At 36.7% G+C, this 26202-nt stretch overlaps 3 protein-coding genes across 3 annotated transcripts; 1 reads left to right on the top strand and 2 right to left on the bottom strand.

Annotated features, from left to right (window-relative positions):
• Positions 1-8540: 8540 nt before the first annotated feature.
• LOC121999340 (T-complex protein 1 subunit eta-like) lies at positions 8541-9869 on the bottom strand. Its single transcript, XM_042554033.1, has 4 exons — positions 9717-9869; positions 8884-9009; positions 8610-8813; positions 8541-8549 (listed from the first exon to the last, which is right to left on the bottom strand). Exons 1-4 carry the CDS (start codon positions 9867-9869, stop codon positions 8541-8543), a joined length of 492 nt encoding a protein of 163 aa, XP_042409967.1.
• A 1123-nt stretch (positions 9870-10992) lies between these two features.
• Positions 10993-11972, top strand: LOC121999339. The gene is made up of 2 exons (XM_042554032.1): positions 10993-11695; positions 11770-11972. Exons 1-2 carry the CDS (start codon positions 10993-10995, stop codon positions 11970-11972), a joined length of 906 nt encoding a protein of 301 aa, XP_042409966.1.
• Positions 11973-16098: 4126 nt separating this feature from the next.
• Positions 16099-23290, bottom strand: LOC121999337 (flap endonuclease 1-A-like). The gene is made up of 9 exons (XM_042554031.1): positions 23283-23290; positions 23170-23228; positions 23036-23090; positions 22901-22949; positions 22762-22809; positions 16735-16800; positions 16508-16558; positions 16305-16424; positions 16099-16242 (listed from the first exon to the last, which is right to left on the bottom strand). The coding sequence occupies exons 1-9, from the start codon at positions 23288-23290 to the stop codon at positions 16117-16119; spliced, it is 582 nt and encodes a 193-aa protein (XP_042409965.1). The 3' UTR covers positions 16099-16116.
• Between the last annotated feature and the right edge of the window lie 2912 nt (positions 23291-26202).

Genomic DNA, 26202 nt, shown 5'->3' with positions numbered 1-26202 from the left:
TTAAATAATTTTTAAAATAGTTTTTAAATAATCTTCCAAATAATTTTTAAAATAGTTTTTTAAAAAAATTTTAAAAGAGTTTTTAAAGAATTTTTAAAATAGTTTTTAAAGAATTTTTAAAATAGTTTTTTAATAATTTTTAAAATAGTTTTTAAAGAATTTTAAAATAGTTTTTAAAGAATTTTTAAAATAGTTTTTAAAGAATTTTTAAAATAGTTTTTAAAGAATTTAAAAATAGTTTTTAAAGAATTTTTAAAAGAGTTTTTAAAGAATTTTAAAAAAATAGTTTTTTTTTAAAATAGTTTTTAAAGAATTTTTAAAATAGTTTTTAAAGAATTTTTTAAAAGTGTTTTTGATGAATTTTTAAAATAGTTTTTAAAGAATTTAAAAAATAGTTTTTAAAGAATTTTTAAAAGAGTTTTTAAAGAATTTAAAAATAGTTTTTAAAGAATTTAAAATAGTTTTTAAATAATTTTTAAAATAGTTTTTAAATAATTTTCCAAATAATTTTTAAAATAGTTTTTTAAAAAAATTTTAAAAGAGTTTTTAAAGAATTTTTAAAATAGTTTTTAAAGAATTTTTAAAATAGTTTTTAAATAATTTTTAAAATAGTTTTTAAAGAATTTTAAAATAGTTTTTAAAGAATTTTTAAAATAGTTTTTAAAGAATTTTTAAAATAGTTTTTAAAGAATTTAAAAAATAGTTTTTAAAGAATTTTTAAAAGAGTTTTTAAAGAATTTTAAAAAAATAGTTTTTTTAAAATAGTTTTTAAAGAATTTTTAAAATAGTTTTTAAAGAATTTAAAAAATAGTTTTTAAAGAATTTTTAAAAGAGTTTTTAAAGAATTTAAAATATTTTAAAAGAATTTTTAAAAGTTTTTTTTTTAAATGATTTTTAAAAGAGTTTTTAAATTAATTTTTAAAATGTTTTAAAAGAATTTTTAAAATAATTTTTAAAAGTTTTTAAAATGATTTTTAAAAGAGTTTTTAAATTAATTTTTAAAATGTTTTAAAAGAATTTTTAAATGAATTTTTAAAAGTTTTTAAAATGATTTTTAAAAGAGTTTTTTAAATTAATATTTAAAATGTTTTAAAAGAATTTTTAAAAGTTTTTAAAATGATTTTTAAAAGAGTTTTTTTAAAATAATTTTTAAAAATGTTTTAAAATAATTTTTAAAGTTATTTAATATTAAATTTTTTTTTTAAACTTAATTTAGTTTTAATTCGAAATTTAATTCTTAATTAATTCGAAATTTAATTTTAATTTGAAATTCAAAATTTAATCTTAATTTAATTTGAAATTCGAAATTTAATTTAAATTTGAAATTAAATTTGAAATTTGAAATTTGAAATTTAATTTGAAATTGGATTTAAAATTTGAATTTTAATTTGAATTAATTTTAATTTAATTTGAAAATTAATTTGATCCTTATTCATCTCACCCGATCTAGATTATCAAACAGGGAATCCTATAATTTTGTGAGATGAATTAGATTTTATTACAGAGTTTGGTTTAGCTTGTGTTAGATTCAGGTTTAGCTTTGGTCTCAACAAATAGGCATTCTTCGGATAAACTTCTAAGCTTGGTGAGTCACCTGGACGTCATTAGAAGTAACCAACCTTTCGAGGTTTTCCGAATAGTCCTATCCACGGAGCTTAGTACTAAACCTTGGTCTAACTAGTTAGGATCCTTTTAAGGGTAGCTTCGGTCAGTTCCACTTGGCCAAATGCACCAGATCGAAGCCATATCTTTCTAGACATGCGATGCCCAAGCTTTCCTAACGTACTATCATCCAAAAACTTCACCAGTACCATGATTCAAGTTAAACTTGAACCCTCTTTAACTAGTCCTAATTACCCTGTCGGGTAGGTTGGTTGGGGTTACCCTTTTCGGGTAGGTTGGTTAGGGTTACCCTGTCGGGTAGGTTAGTTTTGGAGGTGCCAGCTATTCTGGAACCTCCCCCTGAATTATTGGCCATTAATTTAGTTTTTAGTTCTGGGTTTATTATAGTTAAGTTTTGGTTAAAATCTAATGTTTAATTTGTAATTTAGATTCAAGTTTTTAATTTTGAATTAATTAAATTAGTCAAATTATCTTTCTTTAAGTGAATGTATTTAATATTTAAATTTTCTTTCAATTTCACTTTTATTAGGTTAATTGAATTATCTTTCTTTAATAGCTTATTTTTAAAGTTTAAGTTTTTATTTATTTTTAACTTTGAATTAATTAAATTGTTTGAATTATGTTTCCTTAAAGGTTTATCTTTTAACCTTTTATTGATTGTTAATTTTGAATTTTTTGGATTATCTTTATTTAATATGTTATTTTTAACATTTAATTTTAATTTTGTTAAATTTAGTTTTAATTTTATCAAAGTGTTTGATTTTATTCTTATATTTTCTTTATTTTTAAGTTGATATAATTAGTGGAATTTATTAGATTATTCTTATCGTTAAAATTTAATTTTTTATTAATTAAATTATCTTGGGTTTGGATAGGATTTTCTAGATTAATATTGTCTAGATTATTAAATAATTTATTAATTTTAGCTAGATCAATATTGACCTTGTCATCTCTATCATTTGAGTTTTCAGATTTGTGTAGGTTTAAGTTTGAATTTTTTAAATTAATTGGATTTGTTTTATCAGATAATATCCTAGGGGTATTTTTGTAATTATTGTCAACTACATTATTTTCACATATATTTTCAGAAATAACCAGATCAATGCTCATATTTTTTAAACTACTATTAGCAGGGGTATTTTGGTAAATATCACTAACCTTGAGCGCAACCCCTAATTCAGTAGGCTTTTCGATTGGATCTAACCCGAGTTCGGATTCAATTTTTACTTGATCCTCGAGCTCCATCGGCTCCTCGTGAAGTTTGATCAATTGGGTCCAAAGGTCATGTGCATCTTTGTATTTTTCTAGTCTGCATAAAACATTGTTAGGTAAAACATTACAAATGATTTTACTTACATTTGTGTTTAGTTCTGAGTTCTGAGAAGGTTTTCTCAATATCAGCCAATAATCAAAGTTTACGCTTCCTAAGAAGCATTCCATTAATCGCTTCCAATAGTTGAAATCTTGATCGTATGGTGGTGGTTCGTGGGGGTTCCGTCCTTCTTGAAGAGTCATTATTCTTGCACACAGAGAAACAGAAAAAAAATCCCAAGACTTGGTCTTGGATTAGCAGTGCTGGAAAAAATAATATTTCACTATTTTCGGAAAAAATAATAAAATATTATTAAAATATTAATAAAATATTTGAAAAAAAATATTATTTCAAAATTTTGAAAATGTAATATTTTTTTAAATACTAAACAATGGTGAAAAGATGGCGATGTATTTTTCAAAAACCGTTTTGGAGGGAAAAAAAAAATGAAAGGCGTAAGGTTTTATTTAAAAGACAAACGATATCTAATTTTTCTTAAAAAAGTCTCCCCTTTGCCTGATTGGTGGTTGCACCAAATCTGTAACGACCCACCTTTTTTACACTACTACTACTCTCTAAAGGTGGACCATTACTTGACTACTAACTCCACTTAACCGGTACGCTACTTAAACTTCGAGAAATCCCTACCGAAAAATTTCGGCAGAGTCTCCCCTGTACCGGTGACCCCAAACTGGGATACAAACACTATATACACAGCCACAGGCGGCTGGAACATATTTTTCACAACCACGCAGAAATAATAGCACGACACTAAAGCAATAGAAAACTATATAACTCCAACAATAGGAAATAACTCAACTAACAATGCGGAATAGACTCAATTAATCAACATAGACAAAGGAAACAACTAATACAATCTCTATCAACTTAATAACTGAAAGAAAAACTCAAAAGGGGTCTTGACAGTTTCCTTAGCAAACTCATGATCTCTCCATAGTCCTGGCATCACACACCGTTACAACATCTCCTCGTCGCCTTCCTTCTTATACTTTAGCTTTCCTTTTCCTTTATCTGCAGTAGGAGGAAAGTAGTATCTATAAGCAAAATGCTTAGTGAGCGCTATCTAACTCACAAAATCACGATATGCATGTATATAAATAAAAACATGCTAAAACTGAATGCTAACATGTAAAGCTACTCATGCTCATAAATAGTAAAGGAATCATACTATCTGGAATACTAAACATGTATAGCTAATCATGCTCATAATCCAATAAAGGAATCATACTAACTGAAATACTAAACATGTATAGCTAATCATGCTCATAATCCAATAAAGGAATCATACTAACTGAAAAGCTAACATGTAAAGCTACTCATGCTATACAAGAATAAAACTATAACTGCATGCTGAAAAGCAAATAAAACTAATCATGCTAAATAATCTAATAGCAAGAAATCAACTAAATGATAAGACATATAGTCATGCTCAAATAAACTCATAAGGAAGCAAATGAAAACTGATACTGCATGCTTCAAATAACAAGAAGCTAAACTTTCTAATTCTAAACATATTTGATGTTTGTTTCATTTGTTTCCAAAAAAAACTTTTACTTTTATACTTCAAAATAATAATCAACTTCTCTTGGGCCCGACATTGTACCACTTTGCGCGCATTCTTAATAAGAATCGAGGTAGCTAATCCCGAAACTACTAAGATACTTCTAGGCCATGTGCCTAGGGGCAACTTGGAGCCCATCCCTTTCTTAATGAGAATTGAGGTAGCTAATCCCAAAACCATTAAGACACTTCTAGACCTTATGTCTAGGGGCAACTTGGAGCCCATCCCTTGGAACTTGTGTCCAGTACATGCCATTAAAAAGTAAAATACTTTTATCTTTAAATACTTCTTATAATAAAATGTCTTGGCATTTTAATAAGCACCCTGTGTGCCAAAATCCCTAAAGTCTTGACTTTAGGATCTACTTAAGGCCTTGGCCTTTTCTTTCTTTTCTTTAGTACTTTCTTATACTTGTTCAAGTAAAATACTTGTTCTCATTAATACTTCCAATAAAGGAATGCTTCTACTAAGCTAAAATGTTTAAACAAGTTCTAAATCTGATATGCTTAAACAATTCTAAACTTTCAAGGCAAAAAGACAAATCTGCATACAAGCTTAATCAAAATTCTGCACTGTAAGCTAAAAAAATCTGTTCTAAAACTGAGGTTCTGCATGCAATACTTATCAAAATCTGCAAGCAATACTTATGAAAATCTGCTTATTAAAAATCTGCATACTATACTTATAAAAAAATCTGCATGCTATACTTACAAAATCTGCTTATTAAAAATCTGCATACTAGCTTAGAAAAATCTGCATACTATGCTAATCATAAAAGAGTTCAAGCTTGGTAGTGTTATTACCTTTAATAAAATGTTTGGGGTTGTATGCTATCAAGCTAGCCTAGATCTGATCATAATATGCACATTCCTTGTTGGGTAAGCATTTAAGCATGTAATTCAGAACTTAAGCAAGGGTTAAGTATGAGAAAATGTGCATGTTGTGGACTAGGAGATAGCATTCTTTCTTCTGTTAATTGGAGACCAGTTTTATCAAAGTCTACCTATTCATGACTATAACTTTAAGCATTTAGCTACATAAGGATCCAACACTCCCCAGCTACGTTGGTTCTAAAGTTTATTGCTGTAGTATCCAAATAAGGACAGTGAGAATGGTTTAACATTGGTTGTGACCTCAATACACTACTATCCCAATAACAAAACTTGCAACTACAAGGCTAAATGAAATCCGATCATGCCCATTTAATAGCAAATGAAAGGTCTACACAGCAAAAGAATTTTAAGCTGATCCTACTTGGAATTAACGGAATATCATGCTTACTAAGTCATCACAAGATCTAAACTGCTATGAAATTGTGGGTTGTTCTTGCCCATGGACATGCACAAACAAAACTTAACAGTAAGCTTTGAAAGGACTGTTCGTGCCCCTTTTTGAAAGGAAACTATGATCTATAAATGCTGCTTATGGAAATGCCGGCAACACAAATGCTTCACCAAATTCAAATCCGGCCAGAAATCTCATTACAATAAGAAAACAGAGCTTCACTGATCTAACTTAAACACCAGAAATCGCAGGAACCCAAAGGAAACCAGCCGAACAACAGGAAGGTGCAGGAACACCAAATCAGAGCTCGTTCGCAAATCAAAACTCGCGGAACTACTCCTACTGCAGGTGAGTAGCAACTCACCTTGGATTTCTTGGACTTACAGCCGAGATCGGCTTCTAGGGCTTGCAGAGACTTGAAATTTCTTCGATCTCTTCGTGTCTGCGTGCTCCCCTCGACGAGCCGGTCACGAATGTGTGAAGAGCTCTCGAAGAAAGGTGCTCGTCGGCCGCCGGATCGAAGCCCTAACGCCGCTGCGTTTTCGCCCGAGGAGAGGAACAGCGCCGTCGGGAGAGAAAGGTGAGGAAAAATTAGGTTTCGGGAAACTTAAATCCTCTCCTTATAACTCGAGTTATTTTTGATTCCAACTATAGCTTATATATTTGCCGCTGCCTATTTAATTAGCAACGATCTTTAGCCCAGTTGGTCCGTTGGGCTTTGCTCGAAGCAAGAGGTCTGTGCTTCGATTCTCAGTCGCGCCCCTTTTTCTTCAATTTATTTCAAACGTTCCAGCTACTGCATATATATATTTCGCTCCATATAAGGTTAACAAAAATAGTGTAGCTCAGCTGGTTGGGCTGGTTTCGGCTTGGGTCAGTCCGACCCGAGATCGTGGGTTCGAATCTCACCTTCAACACATTTTTTTTTAAAACTTCTTTCTTTTTGTAACCCTACTAAACGACCTCCAAAAATTACGTAAAAATATTCTAAAAATTCCTAAAAATCTCTAGAATATTTTAAAAGTATTTCCAAATATTTTTATGGACTTTTAGAACTTGAAATAGGGAAAATTGGGTCGTTACAAAATCAGAGCGGTACCTGCTCTGATACCACTTGTAAGAGCGATAGGTTCGATAGAGGGGGGGGGTGAATATCGATTCGAAAATATCAAGTATAAGCGCAGCGGAAAAGAAAAGTAGACACAGTTGTTTTTACTTCGTTCGGAGCCTGTGACGACTCCTACTCGAAGGCCCATGGTCCTTGACCACTTTCGTTGGGCAATCACTATCAATTCGAATATTACAGAGTTAAGTACAAGAATTGACAGATAAAGAAAACACCGACAATAGAGTTAAAACAAAACCAGCACTGAGTCGGAGAGCTTTTCGTGGCGTCGCAAGAGCACAGAGCAGCAGATCTTGGATTCTTAGTTGATGTTGAAGCTCCACCCTTGCCCCTTCTTTTATATGAAGCTCAGGGCGCCCCGGATCCCTTCCAGGCGCCCTAGTTGGACGTGGCAGGTCCAACCAGTGAGCTCCACGTGGCGACGCGCAATCGGGATAAAACTTGCCTCCCGGGCGCCCGGATCCCTTCCGGGCGCCCGGACCTCCGGGCGCCCGGATCCCCTCCGGGCGCCCGGACCCCTCTTCTCCAGAAAGTCCTTCTCCTGCAAGAAAAGGTTAGTCCGAGGCAAATGTACCCTGCAGCAAAGATTGTTAGCACAGTTTTATAGATAAGCAAAGTATGACTTAGATTCCGTCCTTCCGAGACCGGAATCTAGTCACGATCTCGACTTAGATATCCGAAATGGATCTAAGCCGGATCGACGCCTAATGTTCCCTTTCCGGGAACGCGTCCTCGCAGTCACTCCCCTCCAGTGACTTACCTTACTTACCTGCCAGACGTCCGGTCAGCCCTTCGACCCGTCTGGACTTCTCGCCAGCTATCCGGTCAGCCCGTCGACCTAGCTGGACTTCTCGCCAAGCGTCCGGTCAGCCCGTCGACCCGCTTGGACTTCTCGCCAGCTATCCGGTCAGCCCGTCGACCTAGCTGGACTTCTCGCCAAGCGTCCGGTCAGCCCGTCGACCCGCTTGGACTTCTTGCCAGCTATCCAGTCAGCCCGTCGACCTAGCTGGACTTCGTGCCAGACATCCGGTCAGCCCGTCGACCTGTCTGGACTTATCCTGCACACTCGATCAGAGTGTTAGATAACGACGAACCTAACTTAACCTGATTTGTCATTCATCAAAACCTGAGTTAGACCGTTAGTGCTAACCGCACCAACAGAATCTTCTGGTAACCACAAGAGAGATTATAGCACGAGATTTGTATCACTCTACAAAATCACTGTGATTAGCCACACAAATATAGTCGAAATCTAGAGAAAGCATCAGCTCGAACAACAACAAACCTTGAGCTTACACTGGACACCTCCAGAAGAGAAGAAACAGATCGAGAGGTGAGAACTTATGGTCGGCACGAAAATGAGAGATCGAGAGGTGGACACCTCCAGAAGAGAAAAATCAAACCCTATTCACCAACAGCAGCGAACAACACAATCTGCTCTCCTTCTTCCTCCTCGGCTGCTGCCTCCGCCGCCGCCGCCGTTGCCAGCGTTGGGAAATATCAAAGTCAATCAAATTTGTGAAAATAGTTCTTCACTTGAAAAATGGTAAATCTATATAGTTAGCATCACATAACACAGGGGCAGTATACAAGTACTACCAATCTACCATTAATTATAAAAACTGTAATATCAAATCCAAATCAATTGAACTGGTTAAGAATGGTAGAAATACAAGCTTAACCTTTTTTATCCCAATCAAATTAAGCCTATCATCATTGCCAATTGCAAGGACAACCTCCACAACCATGTTTGCAAAAAACTCCTTCTCACCACCAATTAACTTTGAAGAAAGTGTAGTAGCTGCACATTTAGCTAGCAAGGATTTCTTCTCTTCAAGACTTTTTCCCTCAATGCTTACAGCAAGATCTTTAATTTTGTTGATGGCCTAGAAAATATGACATGTGATTTTCAGCAGTTGACATTTGCACTCAATCACAAAATAGGTTAATTCTTACCAAAAAAGATGCAGTCCGGTAACTTCGAATAAGATTTTGGGCATGAACTCCATCTTCAATAAAAGGTTTTGCCTCCTTTAGGAACTCACCAGACAAAAGCACCACTGTTGTTGTCCCATCACCAACCTAAACTAGAATATGCAGGATTTAAGACCTTCAAACACACCAAAAGCTGGCAGTTGAGCTAATATATTAACGTCTTTTTTAATACTCAAAATGGCATTGGCACATAATGTTGTGGATACATAGTGATCATTTTGTGCGAAGTGTCTCTTTCCCCATAAAGATATTTGTAACGAGTAAGAAACTTATCATTATGCACTGTATCTAGCCTAATTGATCAAATCTTCAGATTAGTTAAATTGTTTATCCTTGCTACTTCAACAAAACTTCAAAGCCAATTTTTAACATGGAAATCAAGTCATCCAATATTCATCAGGAGAAGAGAGTGCCTTTTCATGTTCTTAGGCCACGAGCTCATGAAAATTTTCAACCTTTTCAATTTCTGTTCTCAATTTTTAGAAAATAATTTTCAGAAAAATGTGAAAACTGATCTGCTGAAACTGATAATAGAAAGTTAAAATCGTGAGAAATTTTAATAATTTTAATGAAGAAGGTTTGATTTTTCTATTTTACAATGCTACATGAGGAAAATTTGATGAAAATTCACAATTTTAATTTTCTGTTAGTCAGTTTTAGCAGAATAGTTTTCACATTTTTCTAAAAACTATTTTCTACGGACTGAACAGATAACAAAACTGAAAAATGTGAAAAATTTCATGAGTCAAACAGGACTTCATGTTCTACAACAGATCCAGGCAGAAATTTCTTACCTCAAAGTCCTGAGACTTGGCGATGTCAACGAGAATCTTGGCGGTAGGATGGACAATATCAAGCAGCTTCATGATGGTGGACCCATCATTGGATATGGTGGTATTCCCTTTATCATCGTAGATGAGTTTGTCCATTCCACGTGTACCCAGCATCGTGCGAACCACGTCCGCCTTGGCGGTGCAAGCATTGATGTTGCTCACAACCTGCACCTTCCCCTGCGAGGTGTCCGTCCCTTCCTTCAACAGTATGATCTAGGGTTGCTGCAAACATTGTCGCCAAGAGATCCAAGGGGTTAATAATCACTAAGCCGCTTCTATAGTAAAACAAAATAGAACGTAAGAGGAAGAGAGACAAAGTTGGAATTTGATGGAGAGGGAGAGAGGAAAGAGGGCAGTGGTGAGGTTCCTGCAAACTTAGAATTTAGAAATAAAAGACACGATTTGATCATCTTCATCGAATCGGTGGAACTTAGTATCACCTTTCCCCCTAGTCGTCTTCATCTTGCCTCCCTCTGCCGCTACTACTCTGAAACCCTAGAAAACAAGACCAAATCGTCACCTCTCCTTTCTCGAAATGCGAAGAAGGGTTCCTCTTCTTACCCAAAGGGAGGAGGTGGAGGAGATGCGTCGTAAGTCAATCCTGATTGGGAGAGGAAGAGGCGTCAATCTAAGAAGGGGAAGAGGAAGATGAAGTTGAGAGAGATGGTTGGACGGCCTGTGGCGAGGAGGACGGCGCGATATAGGTTTAGGGTTGGAGGGAAGAGTGAAGTGTTGGAAATTTCGACTAAGTATGAGTGGGAAAAATAAATTATTTTATTTTATCATAGACACTGGGTTTTAAAAATCGCTGTTAAAATCGGTGTCTATTAACGAAAAAATGGCGCTCATAGACATCAGCTTAAAAAACCGATGTCTATGAGCAAAAATCTGCGCTTATTGACACCGGTTTTTGAAAAAATCGGTGTAAAATACTCAAACACATCGGTTTTTGCTTAAAACCGTTGTTGTTCCACCGATGTCTCTGAGGGCTTTTCTTGTAGTGACATACAACCCTGGATGGAGGAACCACCCCAACTTTTCATACCGAAATAATCAGGACCAGGGGCCAACACCTCAGACCTACCAACATGGACAGCAGGCTCATCAACAGCAGCAACCTACACAACTGTTTAGGATTGAAAAGATGCTTGAGGAAGCTCTCTCGGAGAAAAAGAAGATGAGGAGCGAGATCAAGCAACTGACTCAGAGGCTGGAGAACTTAGAAAAACACTAGAAGATGCAAGATAACCAAATAGCTCAGATAGCTCAGTTCATCTCAAGAGCACAGGGTACATTCCCAGGGAAACTGGATTTAAATCCGGTGGAACATTACAATCGCATTGAGCTGCGGAGCGGACATACTGTGGGAAGCCCTCAAATCATCACTCAGATGGAGGTTGACTCAGAAAAGGAACCCACTCTCCTAATGCCCAATCAGACTCAAAACAGGGATAGAGAAGAGAGTACTAAAAAGATTAGAGAAGCTTGTCAGACCACCCCACAGAATCAGATGATCCCGTTTCCTCAGAAGCTTATAGCATCCCAAAAGGATGAAGAGTTTCACCGGTTTCTAAAAAAGGTTAAAGAGATTTGCGTTGAGGTACCATTGTTAGATGCGCTGCACCAGATGTCGAAGTTCGCAAAATTTTTAAAGGGAATCTTATCTAATAGAAGGAAAAAAGGCGACTTCGAGACCATAGCATTGACAGAGGCCTGCAGTGCTCTTTTCATGGTGAATTCCCCACTGAAACTTCAGGATCCAGGAAGTTTCTCCATACCATGCAAAATTAGCTCTGAACTCATACCGAGAGCCTTCTGCGATTTGGGAGCTAGTGTCAGGCTACTCCCGTACTCTCTGTGCAAAAAATTGGGACTCCAGAGCATTAAACTAACTACTATGGCACTGCAGTTGGCTGGCCATTCATGTAGATACCCAATGGGTATAGTGGAAGACGTGCCAGTAGAAGTAAGGGGTTGTGTCATCCCCACGGACTTCATCATTATGGATATGAAGGAGGACCCCAAAATCCTAATCATTCTTGGAAGACCCTCGCCACGACAGGAGCCCTCATCGACGTGAAGAATCACAAGCTATCATTGGAGATCGATAAAGAAAGAATTGAATTTGATTTGTCCAACCCTTCTAACTGCGTCTCCTTTTCCCAGGGAAGTCCTAGCAGGATAGACGTACGCGGGGTCGAGGAGCGCACCTTTTGAGAAAATTCCCCTCCTGCGGACGACAAGAAGTATATATGTCCTGCGCGAGCAAAGCTAAAGGTGCAGACTATAACACTATCCCTAGGAGGAGAGCGGTGCCTCCATGGGTTTAACCTACACTGACCGGAACGGGGTCGAGCTAAAGACCTAAAACAAGTGCTTCTTGGGAGGCAACCCAAGGGTTTTCCTTTTTCATTTTGGTTGATCATTCTGTTATGTGTTTTGTTTCTTTGATAAATTTAGTCAAGTGTTTTATTTTCAATTGTTCCTTTTCAGGATGTGCATAGCCTCCACGAGTTGGCCGTGAGTAGTTCATGGGCGTGGAGGCGTCAGAGGCATCGAAACAAAGAAAGACGAGTCATCCCGAGATAAAAAGGAGGTAGCCGTGCAACCTTGCATGGCCGTGCGATCCAACAGAGGAGCAAAAGCCATAGGTCATGCCACTCGGCACGACCGTGTGGCCTAGGCTGAGAGGAAAAAGGGGCTGGCCGTGCCATCAGGTACAACCGTGTGGAGAAACTTGAGGCGAAGGAGGTCTGGGCCGTGCCACTCGGCACGGCCGTGTGCCCACAACCAAGAGGAGAAAGGAGGAGGCTGTGCCATTTGGCATAGCCGTGCAGAACCCGATCTAACCCGGCCATGTCTATAAGACACGGTCGTGCCCCACCCTGTGCGACGCCACCTACCTCCTCTAAGAGACCCTAGCCTCTACCTTCCTCTCTCTCGAAAACCTCCCCCACCCCGATACACCTCATCTAACCCTAATTTCTCCCCCTAGAGTCCACTTTTTCTCAGATCTACTAGATCTAACAGATTCCCAAGCTTAGACTTTGGAAAAGGAAGCTAACCCCCTACTCCTCCTCTCCCTTGCTCCTATCCACTCACCATGTCGCGGATCTTGAAGAGACTTCGCCGGGGAAGTGGTGGATCTGGAGAAGGAGATGCACCGGGAGGTGACAAAGGAAAAGGGAAAGCTTCATCATCAAGAGGCAAAGGGAAGAGGGTAGCACATGACGAAGGTAACGAGAATACATTTAATATTGTTTTTAGAAATCAAGATCAAAAAGCAAGATATGATAACCTTGTTGCTAGGAAAATTGTATTCACGAAATATATGGATCCCGCCACTATGGATATGCTAGGAATTATGGATGATATTGATTGGATGATTAGCTCTTTAGATTGGAATGATATAATGTGCTGTCATGCACCGACTTACCCTCATCTAATCCTTAAATTTTTGAGTTCGCTTGATGTTAAATATTCATCTAAAGAGGACTACATAGGGATCATAACTTTTAGGATGATGAACAAAGAGGTTCGGTGGACTTTTAATGATTTTAATGATTGTTTTGGTTTACCTAGTGGATGTGCCTGAGGATTTGATAGTGGGATTAGATGGAACGAATTTTGGAGGTCGATAATCGGATCGAACAACCCTTATGAACCCTCTAGAGCCAAGGCATCCCGCATGCAAAACTCGACCATTAGATACATGCACCGAGTGATGAGCAGAACAATCTTTGGTCTAGGAGATAGTGATGGGGTAATTAAAAAGACTGAACATTATCATCTTTGGGCAATGTTGAAAAAAGTTGATTTTGATTCCGGGTTCCATTTTCTACAAACCTTAGTAAGAGCAGCTAGGGCATCTTCGGGAACAATCGTATTTGGTGGATTGATTACTCTAATAGCACATAATTTAGGTTGTGAGCTTGATGGACTAGAGGTTATTCATGGCAATGACAAGATCGATATCGATTTTTGTCTTGCAATGAAGATGATTTGTCGGGATGAGAATGGGTTTGCCTTTCCTAGGGCCTTTGGTTTCCCTCTACCCCTCCGTTACCCCGAGCGCACTTCAGTTCGCAATCCCTCAAATTGGGTGATCACTGATCCAGCCCCCGAGAATGTACCTCCCATAGTACAAGAACCCAAGTACCACCAAGAACCCTTGCCATCAGGTTTCCCGCAACCTTCCAGACATCCGGGACCTCCTAGGCACTCTTTTGCCTATGGCACGGGACCCTCTAGTTTTGATTTTTCTGACTTCTGTACCTCCTTAGAATCCCTTCACGAGAAGCACAATGCCCAACAACAGTTGCTGGAGGGTCACTTCAAGCTTTCTGATGAACAATTTAGGGAGGTGCGAGATCATTTTCAGTTCACTAGAGACTTCCATAGTCAGGTGATGGGATTCGTACAAGATTATAAGGTGGACCAGGAGAGAATAAGGAACTTTATGGATGATATGGATATCACTCGACGATAGGTAGACGCTTTGTATCAATATCATTAGCACATAGGACATCTCACTGGTTTTCCTAGACTTCCCCCGGGGCCACATCAAGGACCTCACTACAACAAAAACTGTAAAACGACAACGGATATTATCCGTTGTCGTAGGGTGAAAAAACCGTTGTAACTGAGGGTGTTGTAGAATGTATGGCCCTACGACAACGGTTTTAAATCCGTTGTCTTTGTAGACATTTGACAACGATTTTTATCCATTGTTGTATATATGCTCAAATTTGGCTACGAAGGATACAACAACGTTTTAAAACCGTTGTAGTAGATAATTTCAACAACAGAAATAAATCGTTGTGGTAGACTTTTTTTACAACAGATATAAACTGTTGTGGTAGATAATATTTACTCGTTTTGCTTTTTTTTTTTACAACAGTTTTAATATATTTTACAACGGATAAAACCGTTGTCTTTTATCACTTTTTTTTAAAAAAAAATCGTTGTGGTTTACATAGTTTTTACAACATTTTTAACTGTTGTCTTTAATGTTCATTAATACCAAACAACCAATCTTATTTTACTATAAGCAAACCACCAATACAAAACTAAATATTTACTACATTAAATCCAAAATAAACATCCATATATACAAAATGAGTTGTTACTCATCAAAATACACATGTTTTCCATTACTGTTCTCCATATACATTAAATCACATGTTTTCCATTTGTTGTTCTCCATATGGCGCGCTTTTAATTTACAAATTAGCAAGGCAAGCTACATCCTAACAAAGCTCACTTCTTGCATCAAAAAAACTCAAGCCTCACGAATTGCCCCACCTGCAAAATAAAAATTCAACAAAACTTATAAAATTCCATAATTCCAGATTATAGTCTACATGACAACATGAATTCTTGGAAAATAAGCAATACAAGGAAACATGCCATTTTATACTCGAAGTTGCATGTTTGAGGTGGTTATAGTCAAAATTACTATAAATATGATTACCAAAGAATAAGAGCAACTAAAAAACTACTTTTATCCAGTTAGGGAAAAAAAATAGACAATTGCAAATTTTCCTCCTCTTACGTTTTCAACTAATGACTGGTTTAAAGAGGATTTTTTGCAACTTCATCAAGTTTTACATTGACTCAAACTTATGACTACCCTTGAACATAATCTTTGAGTATCTATTTGTACATGTTGCAGAACTGTTAGCCACTGCTAGAAGAAATGGAGAAACTCTTCCAACTAATGTACTCCATGTGACTCAAGGAGCCTTATCAAAATATGGTTCTAATAATAATAATAATAAATCCTCTCTCAATCAGCTGCATTCATGAGTAACACATTGGAAGAGGAATATCAAGGCTGTGTCTGAAAGAAAAAGAACTCTAGTATTCACAAAATATAATTTAACCGTCAGTCCTTGCATAATGCAGAAACAACTAAATAAGCGTCATGTAACATCAAATGTTAGAATGAGGTATTGGGCAAAGGTATGTGTATAATTTATTTCATGGAACATCAAATGTAGAAACAGAGTTTTTTTCCTTCAACCAAACATTTAAAAAAAAATGGAAATTTCCAAAGCATGACATAACTGACCAAATCTGCATTGGATATAGATACTTGGATAATGACACTCAAACAGTGACACTAAGAGTGAACAATCACTAATCCTATTGAACACATGTACAATTTGTAAAAATATCCATGTCAGAGATTGCGATCATACTCATGTTGAACTATATCAAGTCCAAGTAACATAGACATGGAACAGTTGTAGCACTGACACCATATTCAACCACACAAGCATTATCATACTAGAGATTTGAATGAACATTAGTTATCAAATTTCGTAAACAGTAAGCAGTAGAGTACTAGCCTTGTATGTTAAACTTGTTGAATGTACAATATCTCATAAGAAAGTTTACCTTTAATGTTATCACAATAATCACATCCAGAGAGAATACACAAATCAATGAACTGATCCATAGTGAGTCTTAGCTCTTCAAGAACCTGAAAAATAAGGATGAGAATAAATACAGTAATTCAATTAGCAATAAGCAGAATAAATATACCTTTGAAACGTCAAATTCCATCACAGAGATTTTTTTGGAACAAGGATCCATTAAATGATGGAGAAACCTTGGTACCCCAAAAGTTAAAGTATCCATGTTTTCTGAGGCAACCGCAAACACCTAGAGATTGATAACAAACAAATACGTTTAGGATATTAAAGTTAAAAAAATAAAATAGAAAGTGTTACATTGCATCATTTTACCTTGTCACTTTTGCAAAGAGCTGCGCATTGAGCTTCTGCTTCACAGGGTGCCTTTAGATCAGAAAGATGAGTTTAGCTTCTAAAACTAGAGATACAATACTTGTATATTAAGCAATTGCATGCAGCTTTAGGAAATGTTTGCAAGAGAAAGTAAAATTGTGTCATTGTTAGTTCAAATTCTTGTAGCAAGGATAAAGAATTCAATAAGTGAAAGTGGACTAGTTTACCTCAATAGTAGGCACACCCATTAGTCTTAAGAGACGTTTACAATCTTCATTATGTTGCTTGGTTACCTGTGAAAAAACTCTACAGTCATCTACTGGAATCAAATTCTTCAAGAAAGTAATTTGAAAGTGTAACGCCCGCCCTCCCTGCTAACCCAAAGGGACGGGGCTACGATACTCTATGTACAAATAACAGCGGAAGACTTAAAATAATTTTCTTAGTTTCATAAAAACTTTTCTTTTGTTTTTCTTTTCATCAAAACCGAACTACACTATCATGACCTCAATAACATGATATCAAAATTAGTAGAAACATAACATCAAGTCACACATAAGATACTACAATTCATGATACCAAAGCGTAGTTCTTTAAAAGATTTTAAAGCAGGTTCTTATTTGGTTGCCTAGCCACCGCCACACACATCTCCTTGCCCCTCCTGCTGCTCCTCTAGCTCATCCAGCTTTTTCCTTTATCTGTGGTACAAGGAAAGTAAGCTGTGAGCACTCATGGCTCAGTAAGTTCCTTTCCTACTCACTAAGACCGAAATGTTGGGTTCTTCGGGCCGCGAAAACCGCTTTTTCGCGTCGCGGAAACCCCGAGTCACCCAAAGCCGTAGATCCGTGCAAAGATTCGTAAACAAAACTTTTTCGAAAAACTTTTTCTTGTACGAGTTTGTAAAACTTTAGATCTACACTAGATGAAAGTTATACCTTCGAAGCGAAGTCCTTCGCGTTCCCGCTCGTCCAAATGATGCCGGATCTCAAGACCGTCAAGTGTCGGTCCTCTAGAAGTATCCACACGGACACACTAGATGGAGGTGACCAAAAACCAAGGTGTGCTAGCACCTATGTGGTTCGGCCAAGGAAGGAGGAGAGGGAAAGGGAGAGCTTGAGAGGAAGAAGGAGGAAGAAAAACCACACTTGAATGAAAATGAACTCACACCAAGAAACAAAGTGGCCGGCCACTTCTCAAAAACTCACAAAATTAATTGCAATTAATATGAAACCATTAAGAGAGTGGCTTTGTAACTTCCATGAGGTGGCACCCATGATGATGTGGAACATCATTATTGGTCCACCTAATGCCAACTCACCAATGAGGTGGCAAAAGGTCAAGTCAAAAATTGACCTTTGGTCTTCCTTCTCTAGTCAAGTCAAACTTGACTCAATCTCTACCATGGTTGATCTAATCCAACCATTTGATTCAAGCCAATTTAATATAATGAATCTAATTCATTAAATTAAATTGATTTAATAAGTCATAATCTAAATTAGACTCATTAAATACATGAATCAACTTGAGTCGAACTCAAGTTAGCCCAATTAGGATTACTCTTAATCCAATTTGATTTATCAAATAAATCTAATCCTCTTGGTTCATCATATGAACCTAATCTCCATCTATTTGTCCTAAGTGTGTGACCCTATAGGTTCTTGTAACGTTGGCAATGCCCTAAACCCATTTAGGAGCATAAGTAATGAGCGGTATCTAGCAACACATCATTACTACCCAAGTTACAAGAATGTCGAGATCCGACATCACCTTGTGACTACCAATTGTGACTCCTCACAAAATAATGACAAGTGTCCTTCTATCATAGACATCTAGATTGATCAATATGAGGCATAGACCGTGTCATCCTCTAATCAATCTAAATCTTGAACTCCAAGTAGACTCACTCGATCAAATGAGCTCAACATCTAATGTTGACTCATTTGGGCATGGCCATGCACTTAGTGGTCTCACTCTATCAAGAATACCGATGTCTCTCTCGTCATATGGGAGGGATAGATTCCATCTACATCACTCACATCCCTCTACATAATTCGTTATATACCCAGTAATCGCTTTTCCACCCAGTTACGGGTGACGTTTGACGAAACCAAAGCACATAACTCCTTATGTAGGGATCCATGGTGACTTCAGGTCTAAGGACTAATAGTCATACTAATAGCCACATGAGAAAGTATATGACACTCATATAACGATCCATGATACTTTCTCATGGCGGGTCATTCAGTATACATTCTCTAATGCATACCCATGTGTCAGCTTGATATCTCTATATCCATGACTTGTGAGATCAAGTCATCGAGCTGACCTACATGCTAGTCTTATTGTATTAACATTGTCCCTGAATGCTAATACTCGACTAGGAATGATTTAGAGTAGTGTTCCCTATATCATCTCACTATCGATTCAACTAATCGATTGATATAAGTATGAACCTTCTACTCAAGGACGCTATTATACTTAGTCTATTTGGCACTAATATAAATAAGTATAATAATCAAACAAATGCCTTTATTAATATAAAAGAATATGATATACATGAGTCCATACAATCATCAAATGATTGGCTCTAGGGCTCTAACTAACACGAAAATCATAGTATAATCAAAGAATGTCTCAACATGGCATCACTTCAACTAGTCATGACATAATGTAACATACTCTTTTAAGCATATCATGCAACATGAAGAAATCATAACTAGTCATGGCATATCATAGCGTAAAGCATAGCATGAAGCATAACATAATCGTATCTAATCATGGCATATCATCATAAGGAGTCATGGCATATCATACACATGAACATATCATGGAACATAACATAATCATATCTAACCATGGCATATAAATCATCATAAGGTATATGCATATGATTTTGAAAAACATGTATCCGAAAAACATGTGTATGTCTCATGATCTTTAAAACCATTTCTTCTTACATATATATATACTTGAACATAATCTCAACTTAAAGGGGATCCCGGCTATGTACCACTTACATATTGCGCGCAACCTATGTAGGTCCAAGGTAGCAAGTCTTGAACCCTACAAGGCAACATACTAGGCCCGAGTCTTACTCCATCGACCTAGGGGCACTTAGGAGCCCATCCCTAACGAGGCCCGAGTCTTATTCCATCGACCCCGGGGCGCTTATGGAGCCCACCCTTGGTACAAGCCACATAAAGTAAAGTACATGTCATACTTATACATATCATACATCATAAAAGCATGCATCACTTAGGCACACATCATATCATAAAAGTATGCATCACTTAGGCATACATCATGTCATAAAAGTATGCATCACTTAGGCATACATCATATCATAAAAGTATGCATCACTTAGACATACATCATATCATAAAAGTATGCATCACTTAGGCATACATCATATCATAACAATATGCATCACTTAGGCATAGATCATAAAAACATGCATATCTTAAGCATAAAGCATATCATCAAGCATGCATAATTTAACCACATAGCATATCATGAAAGCATGCATATTTTAAGCTCATATCATATCATCAAAGCATGTAAAATTTACCCACATATCATAACATAAAACATGCATATTTTAAACTCATAACATATCGTAGAATTTCTCATCTTGTATAGTTCACAAGCATACATGTCTAAGCATAAAAGTGTATCATGTGTTCATCCAATCATAAGGAACAATGTAACATGATTAATTTGGGTACTAAGCTTCCTAATCCTTTGGGTTCTTATCATGGCCGAAACCCTCTTAGGTGCCCATTTAGGTTTTAAACACATCCAAGCATGTAGAACCTAATTCATTCACATATCATTTTCATAGGAAGTATCATAACCAAGATTTACTTGGACTCTAAGTTCTCCAAGTCCTTAAACCTCATTTGGCCGAATCTTAACAAGTGTGAAACAAGGTTCTAAAGGACATAAAGCATGGAAACTTTAACCATATTTATAGCATTCATTTCAAGAAATATGGTAAGCACCATTGAGTTAGTTCCTAAATTCTTTAAGCCCTTAAATTTATGTCTTGGCCGAAACTTACAAGTACTCATTTAGGTTTTCAAGCAAGCATACAAGCATGTGAACTTACTCTAACATCATGTATAAATTCATAAATGGCATCATACAAGTGGTCATGGCCGAAACTTCCCTTAGCATCAATTTAGGTCACTAACAACATATAGCATGTGAATTTTTAGCTTTCTACATTTCATATTTCATGGAGAGTGACATGAGCATGTTCAATGTAAGTTCTAGGGTTTCTAGGGCATGTATCCCTTCATGGCCGAGACCTTAAGGTGTCCATTTGAATCATAGTTAAATATATAAGCATGTGAACACAAACAACATGTTATCTCAATTTCTTAAGAAGCATCTTTAGCACATGAGGTCTAAATTTTAGGGTTTCTAGGTCTTTAAACCCTACATGGCCGAATCTCATCAAGCATAGAATTTGTTCAAATGGCATAAAAGCATAGAAAGTCATAACACATTTCATAACATGTATAAAAGTCAAGCACTATAAGCATACATTTAAATTGTGTCTTAGGTTTCATAGGTTTTTCCTTTCTTTATCTCATAGCATATGTTTGGCCGAAACCTTCCAAGTCTTTAAACTAGGTTTTAGGTGGCCTAAAGTATGGAAAACCTAAACAAGTTTTATGGCAAAAATATCAAAGAACTATACATATAAATTTGGTTCACAACAAGCTAGGACCCTTGTGGTCATAATTATCATATATCATGCAACCAATTTTCCTATACTCTAATTAAGCATGGGAGCATTAAACAACTTTCATATCTTATTGTCATGGAGGTTTTGAGCATGTTAAAAATCTGTTTAAGATATTCTAAGCCATCCACCTTACCATGGCCGAAATATTAAGAGTGGTGTTCATGAGTTTCTATCAACATACAAGCATGCAACTTCTTTAAGAAACTCTATATTCTATCATATAAACATGGTGAGTTTAAATTCAAAGTATTCTTAACCCTAAACCCTTCTTGGCCGAAACTTGTGAGTGGGATACTTTTGGTTCCAAGTAACCTTCAAGTATAAAAACAATAATGGATCCTTAACCATTTATTTAGAGGGTTTTGTGCAAGTTAGGTAAACAAATAAATTCCCTAGCCCTTATAAAACCTTTTTGGCCGAAACTCTAGGGTTAGATTCATCTCTAATCCAACATCACATATATATAAAAATATGAGAGAAAACTTTCTTACAAAGCATAGAAAAATTATCATGAATCAAGGCTTATTTTAAACATTCCTAGGATCACAAGTCCTTCCTTTGGCTGAATTTTTCACAACTTTGTTCTAGGTTTTAAAATCCTCATAAAATCCAAAAACACATCAAAACTACTTGTACCACAGGTGAGGGGATACTTACATCCTTTTCGCTTGTGGTTCTAAAGTGTGGTGATGGAAGAAAGGGTTTCTTCTTCTTGTTCTCCTCCTTTGTTTTCCCTTGGTAGCCTTACTTGTATCCTAGGAGGAACTTTGTTTTGGGGGCCGAAAATGGAGGAGAGGGGGCTGAGGTTCTCGGTGATGGAGAGGGGAGAATGAGAGAAATGAGAGAAAAAAATCAAATCTTCTCTTCACATGCTCCCTTTTATGTTAAGGGGGAAGAGGTAGCAAAATTGGTTTTTGCTTTCCTTCTCCCTTAGCCTTTTTTTTTTCATTTTTATATTTATTTTATTTATTTATTTGTTCTCATCATTCATGATGAAACAAGGGGGAATGAATCCCCTTAATTCCCCTCTTTAAGTCACGGCAAAGAAGAGGAAGAGGGAGAGAAAAGAAGGAAGGCAAGTTGCCTTTCTCTTGTTCTTTTCTTGTTTTCTTTTGGCTAGCTTTTACTCTCATCCTTATCATGAGTTTCCCTCCTTTGCTATCAATATATTATTCCTATCCCAACTGGTTATTACCCATTAATCCTATCATTTACATCATGAGAGGTTCAAGGTTCAATCCTTGACCACTCCCTATTTTTATTTCTTTTTGTTTCTTTTTGGTTCAACATTCTACTAATATTTTTCTAAGGCAAATTCATCATTCTCATATTTATCTTAAAAGCTTAGTGGGTGTTACAGAAAGTTCAAAATATATTTAAAGAAACTCTATGTTACATATGAAGAAAACAGATAATCATCATGCTAACTTTATGTTGATTGCATCATAATCAATAAGATCCTCATGGTAATTTCCAATAAAATAGCAATATCAAAGATTACCTTGACAGTCCTTTTACTGTACTTTTCAATTCCCTCCAAATCACCAGTCTGCAAACAACAAATGTAACCAAGACAGCAAAAGAAATTCTAGCACACTAAGGAGTCCCAATAAAGGTACTTGTTATGCTCAAGCAATGACCTTAATTGTTGTGTTCAGATCGTTAGTTGCATCTTTCCTCTTTAAATATCTAAAGAATAAAATAAGCTTAAAGATTATCATTATCTTGCAACAAAAAAAAAGGAGGGGGACAATGACAAAACTGTAAAGACTTGCCTTTTGGCAAGTTCTTGTTTCTTCAACTCTGGAGGTTGACCGTCAAATACATATATGGCATAAAAAAGATGATAATAAAATATGGTGGCTGAATGATAAACAAAATGATATTTAGACATGCAAATGGACTTAGACTGGCTCGATACCTGCTTCTAATAATCTGATAGTTCGATTGAATATCCCTTGCAAATGACTTATCGGCCATACAAAATGTCAAGAGTTAGAAGAAGAAATAAAAAAGTCCAACTCATGCATAGATTTTTCAATGAACTCTGCAAATTCTTTCCTAATTTCAGGAAGTCCTCGAGAATCACTATATGCACCTGATTGCTCGAAAGAAAGTTGAGATTCTTATCAGAATGACTAAAACAATATTTACTCATCAACATGAAAAAAATAACAAGGCCTGCAGATGATGTTTTGGGTTTGTTACATATAAAGATACAACTAAAAACTGGAATATGACACAAATGTTATGAAAAGGTCAACATAAAAATTGCTTGGGTTACAAATGCACAAACAAGTACAGAATACATTTCTTTTCAAGATCACCGTTAACAAGAGGAAACAAGTTGCAAAGAAGTTTAGCTTGAGAAACAGACTGGATCAAAAAGGAAAAGGTTTAAGTAGACTACGAGTTGAAAATTGTAGGAATATGTGAATACCTAAACCACCCGAATTCAATGAAAGATAATGTTTAGCTCTTGCAATGACATCTGCTGGGAATAAAAGCCCAACATTAGGGTCATCCAATAGAAATTGAGCTTGGCACAATGCTACCACCTGGAGAATAGTATAGGTAAAAAATGTTGGGTTCTTTGGGCCGCGAAAATCGCTTTTCGCGTCGCGGAAACCCCGAATCACCCAAAGCCGTAGATCCGTGCAAGAAAAATTTACGAAAAACATACGAGTACGAGTTTACTATCTAGATCTACAATTAGATCTACATGTTTAGAAATTTACCCTTGTAGCGAAGCCCTTCGCGTTCCCGCTCGTCCAAACGGTGCCGGATCTCGAGAGTGTCAAAATAGACACTCCTCTAGAAGTATCCACACGAACTAATTAGGTGGAGAGAAACTAAACAAAGGTGTGCTAGCACCCTTGATCAGCCACGGCAAGAAGAGGAGAAGGAGAGCTTGAGAGGAAGAAGGAAGAAGAAGCACACTTGAATGAAAAATGAAATTCACATTCAAACCAAAGTGGCCGGCCACTCTACATTGTGAAACTCCCAAATTAATTGCATTAATTGCAATTAATATGAAGCCATTAAAGAGAATGACTTTGTAACTTCCATGAGGTGGCACCCATGATGATGTGGAGTAACATCATTGGTCCACATCAATGCTAACTCACCAATGAGGTGGCATAAAGTCAAGTCTAACTTGACTTTTAATCTTCCTCTCAAGTCAAGTCAAACTTGACCAAATCTCTTCCATGGTTGATCGAATCCAACCATTTGATTCAAGCCAACTTAATATAATGAATCTAATTCATTTAATTAAATTGATTCAATGAGTCAAAATCTAAATTAGACTCATTGAACACATGAATCAACTTGAGTCGAACTCAAGTTAGCCTAATTAGGATTACTCTTAATCCAATTTGATTCATCAAATGAATCTAATCCTCTTGGTTCATCATATGAACCTAATCTCTATCTAATTGTCCTTTGTGTGTGACCCTATAGGTTCTTGTAACGTTGGCAATGCCCTAAATCCATTTAGGAGCATAAGTAATGAGCGGTATCTAGCAACACATCATTACTACCCAAGTTACAAGAATGTCGAGATCCGACATCACCTTGTGACTACTAATTGTGACTCCTCACAATATATGACATTGTCCTTCTATCCTAGACATCTAGATTGATCAATATGAGGCATAGACCATGTCATCCTCTAATCAATCTAAATCTTGAACTCCAAGTAGACTCACTCGATCAAATGAGCTCAACATCTAATGTTGACTCATTTGGGCATGGTCATGCACTTAGTGGTCTCACTCTATCAAGAATACCGATGTCGCTCCCGTCATATGGGAGGGATAGATCCCATCTACATCACTCACATCCCTCTACATAATTCGTTATATACCCAGTAATCGCCTTTATACTCCACCCAGTTACGGGTGACGTTTGACGAAACCAAAGTACATAACTCCTTATGTAGGGATCCTTGGTGACTTCAGGTCTAAGGACTAATAGTCATACTAATATCCACATGAGAAAGTATATGACACTCATATAACGATCCATGATACTTTCTCATGGCGGGTCATTCAGTATACATTCTCCAATGTATACCCATGTGTCAGCTTGATATCTCTATATCCATGACTTGTGAGATCAAGTCATCGAGCTGACCTACATGCTAGTCTTATTGCATTAACATTGTCCCTGAATGTTAATACACGACTAGGAATGATTTAGAGTAGTGTTCCCTATATCATCTCACTATCGATTCAACTAATCGATTGATATAGGTATGAACCTTCTACTCAAGGACGCTATTATACTTAGTCTATTTGGCACTAATACAAATAAGTATAATAACCAAACAAATGCCTTTATTAATATACAAGAATATGATACAATGAGTCCATACAATCATCAAATGATTGGCTCTAGGGCTCTAACTAACAATCTCCCACTAGCACTAGTGCCAATCAGTATAGGCTCTAAGGCCTAATGACCTAGTGTGACCATCATGCTTTCGCTGTGCCAAAGCCTTGGTCAAGGATCCGCCAGTTAGCCTCTAGGGTACTCGCAAATCTTCACATCTCCTCTATCGATAATCTCGAATGAGATGGAAGCGCCGTAGTATGTGCTTGGTCCGCTGGTGTGAGCGAGGTTCCTTCGCCATGTTATAGCTCCATTGTTGTCACAATAGAGCTCAACTGGGTCAGCGATGCTAGGAACCACCCCAAGTTCAGTGATGAACTTGCGGATCCAAACTGCCTCCTTTGCTGCCTCTGATGCAGCAATATACTCGGCTTCTGTTGTAGAATCAGCTACTATATCCTGCTTCGAACTCTTCCAGCTGACAGCACCACCATTAATGCAAAATACGAACCCCGACTGCGATCTATAGTCATCCTGGTCGGTCTGGAAGCTAGCATCACTGTAACCCTTTACAGCTAGCTCATCATTGCCTCCATATATCAAGAAA

Source organism: Zingiber officinale, chromosome 7A (genome assembly GCF_018446385.1).
Source record: "Zingiber officinale cultivar Zhangliang chromosome 7A, Zo_v1.1, whole genome shotgun sequence".
In the NCBI taxonomy this organism is placed as follows: Eukaryota; Viridiplantae; Streptophyta; class Magnoliopsida; order Zingiberales; family Zingiberaceae; genus Zingiber; species Zingiber officinale.
The sequence above is the reverse complement of the archived record's forward strand: the minus strand, read 5'-3'. Positions and strand labels throughout refer to the sequence as shown.

What these genes read in the sequence shown, in the direction of transcription:
- LOC121999340 (XM_042554033.1), bottom strand. Translation starts at nt 9,869, where the DNA reads ATGCTGGGTACACGTGGAATGGACAAACTCATCTACGATGATAAAGGG. An exon ending in CCAAGTCTCAGGACTTTGAG is followed by an intron (nt 9,010 to 9,716) that starts GTAAGAAATTTC and finishes ATTCTAGTTTAG; the next exon opens with GTTGGTGATGGGACAACAAC. An exon ending in ACCGGACTGCATCTTTTTTG is followed by an intron (nt 8,814 to 8,883) that starts GTAAGAATTAAC and finishes CATATTTTCTAG; the next exon opens with GCCATCAACAAAATTAAAGA.
- LOC121999339 (XM_042554032.1), top strand. Translation starts at nt 10,993, where the DNA reads ATGCAAGATAACCAAATAGCTCAGATAGCTCAGTTCATCTCAAGAGCA. An exon ending in TTCATGTAGATACCCAATGG is followed by an intron (nt 11,696 to 11,769) that starts GTATAGTGGAAG and finishes ATGGATATGAAG; the next exon opens with GAGGACCCCAAAATCCTAAT.
- LOC121999337 (XM_042554031.1), bottom strand. An exon ending in AAACAAGAACTTGCCAAAAG is followed by an intron (nt 22,950 to 23,035) that starts GCAAGTCTTTAC and finishes TTTATTCTTTAG; the next exon opens with ATATTTAAAGAGGAAAGATG. An exon ending in TGGAATTTGACGTTTCAAAG is followed by an intron (nt 16,243 to 16,304) that starts GTATATTTATTC and finishes CTTATTTTTCAG; the next exon opens with GTTCTTGAAGAGCTAAGACT.